The sequence below is a fragment of the Chiloscyllium punctatum genome, chromosome 11 (assembly GCF_047496795.1).
Source record: "Chiloscyllium punctatum isolate Juve2018m chromosome 11, sChiPun1.3, whole genome shotgun sequence".
Lineage (NCBI taxonomy): Eukaryota > Metazoa > Chordata > Chondrichthyes > Orectolobiformes > Hemiscylliidae > Chiloscyllium > Chiloscyllium punctatum.
The window spans coordinates 114,442,105-114,453,690 of NC_092749.1; the positions used below are offsets into that span (position 1 = coordinate 114,442,105).

General features: G+C 45.8%; 1 protein-coding gene across 1 annotated transcript in view; it reads right to left on the reverse strand.

The window, feature by feature from the left end:
* slc1a4 (solute carrier family 1 member 4) overlaps positions 1-6,011 on the reverse strand; it is a 30,204-nt gene extending 24,193 nt beyond the window's left edge. The window contains exon 1 of the mRNA XM_072581558.1: positions 4,906-6,011. Coding sequence (XP_072437659.1) covers positions 4,906-5,441 — 536 coding nt within the window. The 5' untranslated portion in view covers positions 5,442-6,011. The remainder of the gene's footprint in view (positions 1-4,905) is intronic.
* Positions 6,012-11,586: the final 5,575 nt, after the last annotated feature.

The window sequence follows — 11,586 nt, forward strand, 5'->3', positions numbered from 1 at the left end:
ACTAAAGATAAAATACAGACGTGGCAGCACAATGGGAAACAATGTTAAGGCCTTTCATGTCTGAGACTATGCACCATAAATAACATATGAACCTGTTGTTGAGAAGATATAAATAAATGCTTCTTAAATCATTTTGATTTAAATGTTCCTAGTGAGGCACAGTTTAACTTCCCAAAAGCCTTCACACAAAATAGTAGTTGGACATTTCTGAATACTTACACGAATGAAAGGACCAGGTGTCTGATTTGATTTTAGTAACAACCGTTATGTTTATAGTTTGATGAACTTTTAGCTGGAAAAAAGGACGTTTTATATGACAGCAGTTTAGATATAAGGAAGTGAAATAAATTTCAAAATATCTGCCAAGTGTTGGAGCAAGAAAGCAGAATGTTCTGTGCTCAGGCCGTGCGGTGTCACAATGATAAAGGATCACCTTCAGCTTCTAGTTACAAAGTGGGCAATGAGTAAGAGAGAGGGCAAAACGTTAACACTAACACTGATACCAAAAACAGGCAAACAGAAATAACAACGGCCACTTTCTTATTCAGATGTTCGATAACTGGGATTGAAAGCTAAGACAGGGAAAATGCAGCACCCAGTATTTACAGGATCAGTGGGTTATATATAGAACCACTGTCTAAGAGGATAAGAGTGTCTGCCTTTAGCACCATGCTCAGTTTGAGTATCTCCCTCACTGTTTACTTTTTGTCACACCCGAGAAATGTGTTGATTCCACAAACATAAGGGCAGCATCGCTGATAGCTTTTGTTGTGTGAGTTTTAACTTTGTCCACCCAAGTACCTCCTCATCACTGAGAGTAGCTGCCAGGGGATTCATCCTTAATCCTTATCACATGGACTGCAGCGGCTTAAGCAGAGAACACCTCATTCAGGGGGCAATTAGAGGACAGCTCCTAAACCCTGGCCTTCCCAACCAAAGCCCACACAACAAAAAACTAATCAGGCATTGGATGAAATTAAGATGTAGAGATTTGCATAATTTCAGGGGTCCAAGTGAATAATTTTAAATGAGGATATCTTTTCCAATAAATGCCAACTTTTACACAGCAAAGTCTCGATGGTGACTAAAGACACAACAAGAAACAGGCCCCAGCTGGAGTATAAAAGCAAAGGCACCACCCACAGGAGCCCTCTCCCCTAACGTTCTCCACCCCAGTCCAACACCAACACCTCCACATCATTGCCAAAAGGAACATCATTCACATTTCATGTTCAATGTGACTGTCCTCTGGAACGGAAGGAACCAGTTCCAAACAACAGTTGTACTAAACTCGAAACATTAACTTCCAGTTCATGTTTCAGAGCTATAGCGTCGATAAAAGTCTTCTTAAGAAAAACTGCAGATGATTACAACAAACATCAATGTTACATTCTACTGCAGAACTCCAGACAGAAAGGCCAACCGAACACAGAATCGGAATCTCATATGTTGGAAAAGTTTGGAATATTGTCCATGCTACTAAACAATGTGAACCTAATTGGCTCCTGCATTAAGGTCAGGGCATCACATCCAATCAATAAGATGCATTTGATCACGATGTTTGAGAACATTGTTCTGAGTAACTGCACATGTTCAAGCTCAGTGAATGTGCTTCTGAAAACGCTTCATTGGACACCCTTCAGTGTGTCAGCAGCTCTTACTTGGCACTGAGTTACAAAAGCTGGGGAGGCCGAAAAGACCAGATAATGGCCTCTGTCATTAGTAAAATTCTGATCAAAGGGCAGGGGATAAATTCTGCCTCTAATGAACAGGAGATCCTGTAAATTGATCTGATAGTTATCAATCTGCTGACTCAGCCCACTTGGTCATCTGTTTTTACTTTCAAAGTTACATTATGCTTGGAAAATGGATAAATGGGATAGAGATTGAAAGAGTACATGGAAATACATTCACAAATCAAGAAGTAATGATATGTGTTAATAGGAGCATCTTTAAAAAGTTTAAATTCCAGAGAGACAGATTGAAAAGCAAAGAAATGAATTTCAACCTGAACTGAATCTTGGTTAGATTGCAAAGCTGTCTGGATTTGTATCACAAAAAACACCGCATTGAGAACATCAACACTCTCAAAAGGAGGCAAAAGAAAACTTACAAAGGCAATACCTTTGGAACCCCAAGAGAATTTAATCATCAGGAAGATTGGAATTGTCTATTCCAAAGTGGAAGGTGAATGGATGGGACGTAGAGAAGCTGCTTTCACAAACACAAGACAGTCACAAATAAATCCCTTCTGGAATTCTGAACAGACCGCATTGTGTAGGATATGGGGATTGTGCCACTCAACTACTTGATCCTGTCAATGTGATCATGGCTGACATGGGACCTAACTGCATCTGCACACCTCAGCTCCTCGTGACCAACAAGGATGAAAGATTATTAACTGAGACTCAGTGTCTACTACTTTCTGTGACAGCAAGTCACAAACATCAACCTCCCTTTGTGTGAAGAAACATTTCCTGAGGTAACTCGATGTGATTTTAAGGCCAGACTCCCTCTCATACTGGGACCATTTCTGTCTATCACCCTCCACCTCCAACACTTCCTTCCAAAATCCAAGTGACCAAGCCTGACACTGAGACAGAGACAGAGATGGAGTCAGACAGAGACAGGGATGGGGACAGTGAACAAGGCAATGAGTGAGAGAGAAAGAGACAGAGAGTGAGACAGAGAGCATGACAGTGATGTTTTCTTTAAAATCATAGCATCATACAGAATTACAACATGGAAACAGACCCTTCGGTCCATGCCAACCAGATATCCTAAATTAATGTAGTCCCATTTGCCAGCAATAGGTCCATATTCCTCTAAACCTTTCTGATTCATTTACCCATCCAGATGCCTTTTAAATGCTGTAATTGTACCAGCCTCCACCATTTCCTCTGGCAGCTCATTCCATACACACACCACCCTCTGAGTGAAAATGTTGCCCCTTGGGGCCCTTTTAAATAGTTCCCCTCTCACCTTAAACATGCCCTCCAGTTTTGGACTCCCCCACCCCAGGGAAGAGACCTTGTCTATTTACCCTATCCATGCCCCTCATGATTTTATAAATCTCCATTAGGTCACCCCTCAGCCTCACAGGATGGGGGCATCACTGGCTTAGGCCAGCATTTATTGCCCATCCCTAATTGCCCAGAGGGTAATAAAGAGTCAACCACATTGCTGTGGGTCTGGAGTCACATGTAAGCCAGACCAGATAAGGATAGCCATATCCTTCCCTAAAGGACATTAATGAACCAGATGGGGTTTTCTGACAATTGACAATGGATTCATAGTCATCAATAGACTTCTAATTCCAGGTTTTTACTGAACTCCAATCTGCTCTCTGCAACAATGGGAATCAATCCTGGGTCCTCAGATATTGCCCAGGTCTATGGATTAATGATCTAATAGTCTAATAATACAACTAGGCCATCATCTCCTAAGAGTGAGTCAGTGAGCAAGACAGAGAGGGTGACAGAGAGTGAGACAGAGAGCAAGGCTGTGAGAGATAGTGGGATAGACACTCAGTGTGACGGTGAGGCAGAGTGTGAGACAGTGAGTGAACCTGAGGGTGAGAAGAGATCCAAATGAAGACTGATCTCAGTTGAATCTGCCTGGCCAGGCCAGCTCCTGAGCCTGAGATTACAGTCAATACTTCCAGTTCTGGGGAGAGCCTGTTCAGATACTCCCCTCAAAGTGACTGACAGCCTGAACCCTGTGCATTCACTGTCATTTCAATCAAAACAAAAACAAACAAAAACACAACCAATTATCCACAAACAGCATGAGCAGCCTGCCTCTGGGTCAATCCCACCTTCCCACTGCAGGGGATGTCTCACACGTCTTCAGCACTTACAGGCCTAACTAATAAATGTGGACCCCCTTCTCCAATAGTAAGCACTGGAGGAGGCCATTCAGCCTATTGTGCATGCACTTGCACTCTGAAAGAGCTGTCACAGTTGTCCCACACACCACTCTCGAGCTCCACCAGTTTTCACTTCCCACGTTTCCAATCCACTTTTAGAAAGTTCTTGTTGAATTGATTCCCATTTCCCTTTCAGTCAGTGTGTTCCAGAACACAATTGGCTACATCAAAATCACTCCCCTCAGCTTCCCTGCCTATTAATCTAATCGGAGTATCTCTGGTTACTAACTCACTTGCCAACTCACTTGCTTCTCCTTATTACATTCCACAAAAAAATTAAGTTACTCATAAGATTTATAAAAGTGTATTACAAAACATTTTGATGTGAAAGTTACAGATGGAGCAGCAAAATTCAATCTACCCTCCCCACACATCATGGTCCACTCACGGTTGTAACAGTCTTAATATTAGGAACGTTCATTTTCTGACAGGCACACAGTCTGAGGCTAAAACATTCCCAATCAGACATTACAACAACTGTATCAGAAACAAGCTTTTCTCTATATCCCACTCTCAGCGAATTCTCTAAACCCCTGGTGATGTTAAACTCCTCCATTAGTCTCCCTGAAACCATCTTTTACCCACCGATGCTGCATCCCAATGTGAGGACCATCAGAGGTAGGAACAGAAGTAGGCCATTCAGCCCATCAAGTCTAGTCTGCCAATCAATGAGACCATAGCTGATCTGATCATCCTGGCGTCCACTTTCCTGCCTTTTCCTCATCATCCTCGATTCTTTTACTGATCTATCTCAGCCTTTAAGGACCCAGCCTCCACAGCCCTGGGCGGTAACGAATTCCACAGATTCACCCCCCCTCCTCTGACAGAAGAGATTCCTCCCTGGACATGAAAACGGTGGCCCCCAAATTCTGGTCCTAAACTCTCCCACATCTACCTTGGCAAGTTCCCTGACAATCCAGTGTGTTTCAGTCAGATCCCCCTCTCAGACTGCGATGAGTGAACAGGGGGTGCCTTACCTGAAGAGGTCCAGGAAGGTATCAGTTGCCTCTTTGTTGGGCAGGCTGGAGCTGCCAATAGGTTGGTCCATGGGCCGTAGTTGGCCGCTCTGATCTCCTGGTTTGATGGTCAAGCCCAAGGTGACTCCGAGTGTTGATCCAATCAGGGTGGTCAGTGCAAAGTAGAGGATGGCTCTGCCCCCCAGTTTGCCCAGGGCTCTGGGGTCAATGCTAGCAGCTCCAGCTACCAGGCTGCAGAACACCACGGGCAGGATGATCATCTTGAGGAGCCGGAGCAGGAGCTCTCCGGGGAAAGCTAAATGCAGCATGTGGGTCCGGGAGAGCTGCAGCTTCCTGGCCGCTAGTCCAGCCACCACCCCGAGCAACACCCCGGAGACGGTCAGCAACACCAGGCAGTTCCTCCGGAGGAAAGCCCACAGTTTAGCCGGGGCTCGCCGCTTCTCCCCGGGGCTCGGCCGGATCCCCACGCCGCTCAGGCTGCATCCTCGGCGGCTGCCGTTCGCAAGCTGCTGCCCGGCCTCCAAGTCCTTCCCCATTGCAGGCAGAGCCCTGTCCGTGTCTGGGCAACAGGGAGGTGTATCTGCCTGAGGCCGGAGTCTGCAAGACAGTCAGGGAGAGACTGAGGGTGGGTGGGTGTGAGAGAGAGTGTGAGTGTATCTGTGTGTGTATCTGTGAGAGAGAGAGTGTGAGTGTGTGTCTGTGTCTGTGTCTGTGTGAGGGAGTGTGTGTCTCTGTGAGGGAGAGAGTGTGAGTGTGTGTCTGTGTGAGGGAGTGTGTGTCTCTGTGAGGGAGAGAGTGTGAGTGTGTGTCTGTGTGAGGGAGTGTGTGTATCTGTGAGAGAGAGAGTGTGAGTGTGTGTCTGTGTCTGTGTGAGGGAGAGAGTGTGAGTGTGTGTCTGTGTGAGGGAGTGTGTGTGTGTTTCTGTATGTCTGTGAGGGTGTGTGTGTGTGTATCTGTGTGAGGGTGTGTGTGTGTTTCTCTGAGTGTGTGTCTAAATATGTGTGTGTGTGTGTGTGTGAGAGAGAGAGAGAGAATAAGAGAGAGTGTCTGTCAGAGATTGTCTCTAAGTGCAGTGTGTGAACAGGATGGGAAACTCAGATAATGGTGCAGGAGGGGCTCTGAGATGATGCAACCCAGCTCAGCTATTGCTGAGAAAATAAATTACCACTGCCCACTTCTTAATCTGACTCTGAACTCCAACAGAAATCAGCAAATCCAGAGTAAGAGGCTGCACCCCATACCCACTGCTTGCTCTCGGGGAATGATGCAGACCATCCTGAATGGGACACATCGTCTGTCATCATCACCAGTTGGAATTTACTGGGGGGGTGTGAGAAAGTATTGGCATCTCCCAATGCAGGATTAGTGGTGCTGGAAGAGCACAGTAGTTCAGGCAGCATCCAACGAGCAGCGAAATCGACATTTCGGGCAAAAGCCCTTCATCAGGAATAATGAAGGAAAGCTTTATTCCTGATGAAGGGCTTTTGCCCGAAACGTCGATTTCGCTGCTCGTTGGATGCTGCCTGAACTACTGTGCTCTTCCAGCACCACTAATCCAGAATTTGGTTTCCAGCATCTGCAGTTATTGTTTTTGTCTCCCAATGCGGCAGACTGCTACAGGAAGGATGTTGTGAAACGTGAACAGGTTCAGAAAAGATTTACAAGAATGTTGCCAGGGTTGGAGGATTTGATCTATAGGGAGAGATTGAATAGGCCGGTGCTATTTTCCCTGGAGTGTCGGAGGCTGAGGTTTATAAAATCATGAGGGGCATGGACAGGATAAATAGACAAGGTCTTTTCCCTGGGGTGGGGGAGTCCAGAACTAGAGGGCATAGGTTTAGGGTGAGAGGGGAAAGATAGAAAAGAGACCTAAGGGACAACTTTTTCACACAGAGGGTGGTACGTGTATGGAATGAGCTGCCAGAGGAAGTGGTGGAGGCTGGGACAAACGCAACATTTAAAAAGCATGTGGTTGGGTATATGAACAGGAAGGGTTTAAAAGAATATGTGCTGGCACTGGGACTAGATTAATTTAGGATAACTGGGTCAACATGGACGATTGGACCAAAGGGCCTGTTTCTGTGCTGTACCGCTGTATGAGTCTATGACTCCATATTTGGGTATAGTTGTACTGAAGCTGCTTGAAGTATCCCTCACTGGGTTCAGTGCAGAGGCCTCTGAAAACCCAGAACCTCCTGGCAGTTGTGATAGAGAAGGTCTCAATAACTTGAAGGACCTCTGGAAAATTGTACAAGCTAGCAGTAGGTTTGAATCCCTTCCACTGTCCACACATCATTTTAAAGTTGTCTGGAATTTCCAGGAAAGACCAGTTTAAAAAAAAATCTTTCACTGACAAGTCCAGTGTTTGTTGTCCATTAGAAAAGCAGGTGGGGTTTCATATCCATTGACGATAGATGTGATGGTCATTATATGGCTGTAATTGAACTGAAATTCCACCTGGTCCCATAGTGGGCTTTGAACTCACATCCCCAGGGCATTAACCTGGGTCTGTAGGTTAATAATTCCAGAGCCATTGCCCACTACAGCACCATTCCCTGGGCTGCTTGTAGGCTTTTGACAAATGAGGTGTTGCCATTGCAGGGGTTTGCAGAGATGAGTGAGGAGGTGAGATTGGGAGTCACAGTTCACAAATCTCCAATAATTTGACAATGATTGCACTGCAACCTCTGTTAGCGACACTGTGCTATTGATTGACCTTGGTGGCACAGTGGCTCAGAGCACTAGGGACCTGAGTTTGACTCTACCCTCAGGTGACTGTGTGGAGTCTGCACGTTTTCCCCATGTCTGTGTGGGTTTACTCCAGGTGCTGTGGTTTCCACACATAGTCCAAAGATGTGCAGACTTGGGTGGATTAACCATGGGTAAATGCAGGGTTACAGAAATAAGGTAGGGGGTGGGTCTGGGTGGGATGCTCTTCGGACTCAAGACTCAATGGGCTGAATGGCCTGTTTCCACACTGTAGGGATTCTATAATGAAAGAAAGCTAGGACTTGAACCCTCATCCCACTGTTCCAAGTGGAACAACAGTGCAAGTTCATTCTTCCCTGATTGTCTCAATTATTCTGTGATGCTAGAGTTGTAACAGTTGAATATAAAACAGCTTAGAAAAAAAACAAGAATGAGAGGGGCAAAGATTTAAATTGATGTGCAACTGAAGCAAGAGTGATGTGAGGAAAGACTTTTTCATCCAGCACGTGGGAACGCTCTAGAGTGCACGGCCCGGAAATGTGGTGGAGAGAGGTTCGATTGAGGCAATCAGGAGAGAACAGGCTGTATTTGGATAGAAATGGTGTGAAGGGATATGGGCAAGAGGCAGGAGATTGGCACTAGTGACAGCTGCTCATTTGAAGACTCCGTGCAGGCACGATGGGCTGAATGATCTCGTGTAAGCTGTAACAATGCTGTGATTCAGAAACAGACCTGAACTTGTCTCTGATCAGATTTATCCTTCACACCTGCCCCCACTTCACCTCCCCCCATGAGGATACCCCCTCCCTGGTCTCTGATTATCCAGCAGCCCCCTCTTGGGAAGGCAGGCTGGAAGGGATAGCCTCTGCTGTCCCCTAAAGAGACTGATGGACAGGCCTTGTGATGTGTCTTTGTGCTCAGAGCCAGCACTTTCTTGCAAAGCCTGGAGTTTCTATCTGTTTTGTCTAAGACGCATCCTATCCTCCCTGTGCTATCCCAGACTTCCTGTTGTATCCTAGTCCTCCTCGTGTTATCCCAGATCTCCAAGCAGTGACCCAGACAATGTGTACTGTAACTCTGACTATGTCTCAGTGGAGACCTGGAGTCACTGGGGGTTGTCCCTGTTGGAAGGACGTGTTTATGAACTTTGGGCTGAGTTGGGACATTGTATCTTAGAAACAGATAGTGGGAGAAATTACCCAAAGGCAGCAGAAACAGGAAGTTGAGGCAATGGTGAATGCTGGTGAGGAAGACAGAGAGTGAAAGTTTTGAAAGTGCTTTTCTGAGGCATGATGCAAACCCCTGCAAACGATATCTGTGAGGGATCTGAGCGGAGGGGTCAGTGTTTAGGGAGAATGGATTTAACCTGATTGGTGGGAGGATGAGAAGGGGATGAGGTTACATTGTTTTCATCCAGAGGATTGCAGGAGTCTGGAGCTAACTGTGTCCACACGGATTTAGAAACTGAAGCAATTTACCAATCATTTAGTTCCAAGTATTTACAGGATGAAGGACAACAGTCATTATCTTGGACAACATTCAACTTTAAAACTAATGTCTTCCAAATTTTATTTCCAGTGGAGGTTGAAAAGTGATAAAAAGCAAAAATGAACTGCAGTCCAACAGTAAAAATAACCCTTTCATTTCCAGTCTGTCCACTGTTTATAATCAGTGTATTCTCAGATATCCATGTAATCAAATATTTCTCCAATTCCACTTTAAACATTCCTGTTGGTCCTGTTCCCACTGCACGTTCCATATCACCACAACTCACTGTGTCATTTCACCCAGCCTTTGGTGTGTTAGGGGCCAGACCAAACCCCCTCAAATTATCAAGGAGATAGAATCATAGGCTCTCTGCAGTGTGGAAACAGGCCCTTCGGCCCAACAAGTCCATACCAACCCTCCAAAAAGTAACCCACCCAGACCCATTCCCCTACCGTATTATCCTGTATTTACCCCTGACTAATGCACCTAACCTACACGTCCCTGAACACAAGGGCAATTTAGTGTGGCCAATTCACCTAACCTGCCCATCTTTGGATTGTGGGAGGAAACCAGAGCACCCGGAGGAAACCCACATAGACACGGGGAGAATGTGCAAACACCACACAGACAATCGCCAGAGGTTAGAATCAAACCTGGATCCTTGGCGCTGTGAGTCACCGTGCCACCCCAGATAAGTTAGACCGTAACTGTTATCTAAAGGCAAGTGTAAGATGCTGTGTTCCAGATATGATTCAATTGGTCGCACTACTCGGCTTTAAGCAAAACCCACGTTATTCTTAGCGCACAGTTAAAACACAAACAAACAAAGGATTGACATAACTTTAATTCTAATGAAATAATTAACAAAATAATACTACCAGTTATCAACTGTTCCAATATAGCAGCATCCCATAAACACACCCTTGGCAAAGGCAAAACAGATTTCCTTCGCTTGCTATCCCGCCCAGTCCAGGTGAAGGAACACTGACAGAGTGAATCCAGCAGCAGAGAGAGAGAGAGAGAGAGCTGTATCTAGCAGCTTCAACTCCAAAACCCCAACTTCAACTGAAAGCAAAACCAAAACCCTGGGCTCGGTGTGAGCCTGACTCCACCCACCCATGCTTGCTTTCTCTAAAAATAAAACCAAAGCTATTTACTCTGCTTTCCATGGGGCAGACACCTTGGCACCAAGTTTACATCATCCCTCTGCATAGCACCCCTCCCCCACCCCAAGAAAGGACAGGCAAACCCCTCTTAAAGGCACATTTCGTCATATTTGTCAATTTCCACAAAATCCTGTGGCCCCCTCCTTTAGTGACGCTCCTGTCAGTGAAAACAATTTCTCTCCCTCTCTAATCCAATAAAGACCCACACAATCTTGAGGGATTAACCCCCTTTTAACCTTTGTGCAATAGGGGGCAGTTTCTATCTAAGAACGTTTCTAAATAAAATACACGTCCAATTGGCCCTTAGGCCCATGTTTGATTCTGAATAGAGCCCAGTATACCTCCAATGGCCCTTAAAGGTTAAAGTCTCTGAAAACATTTAAGTGAGTTGCTTCACACTGCTATTATGCAGTAGCCATATGAGTGGTGTTCACCACCAACAGGAGGTTACCATCAAACCTTGAAGTCTCTCACACTGATAATGTGGGTCTGAGGTTCACTGCTGGTGTGGCTCCAAGTGTCTAGGCTATCTGTCCTAAAGACTGGCCAATGGTATCAACCAGCAGGCCCCTTTGGCAATAACAAAGGTACTGACCACACTCAACCCCTGGCAAAATTTACAATGCGGTGTCCAATATTAGACATGATTCTGCATTTGGATAACATTTGCTGCAGGAGACTGAGTAGGCAAAGAATCACACTGACAATCAATTTAATATTGGTCAGGCTTCAGCATGGCATGTCTGTGTGTATGTGTATGTGTGTGTGTGAGTGTGTATCTATGTGTGTGTGTGTCTGTCTGTGTGCGTGTGTGTGTGTGTGTGTGTATCTATGTGTGTGTGTATATCTATGTGTGTGTGTATCTGTGTGTGTGCCTGTGTGTGTGTGTGTGCCTGTGTGTGTGTGTGTGTGTCTGTGTGTCTGAGTGTGTGTGCCTGTGTGTGTGTGTGCGCCTGTGTGTGTTTGTGTGTGTGCCTGTGTGTGTGTGTGTCTGTGTGTGTTTGTGTGTGTGCCTGTGTGTGTGTGTGTGTGTCTGAGTGTGTGTGTGTGTGTGTGTTTGTGTGTGTGTGCCTGTGTGTGTGTGTGTGCTTGTGTGTGTGTGTGTGCCTGTGTGTGTTTGTGTGTGTGTGCCTGTGTGTGTTTGTGTGTGTGTGCCTGTGTGTGTGTGTGTGCCTGTGTGTGTTTGTGTGTGTGTGCCTGTGTGTGTGTGTGTGCCTGTGTGTGTGTGTGTGCCTGTGTGTGCTGCAAACTACAGGGCCCTGTACAGGAAGAGTATGTATCCACACTGCACTTGCTTCACTCAACAAAGTAGGAGCCA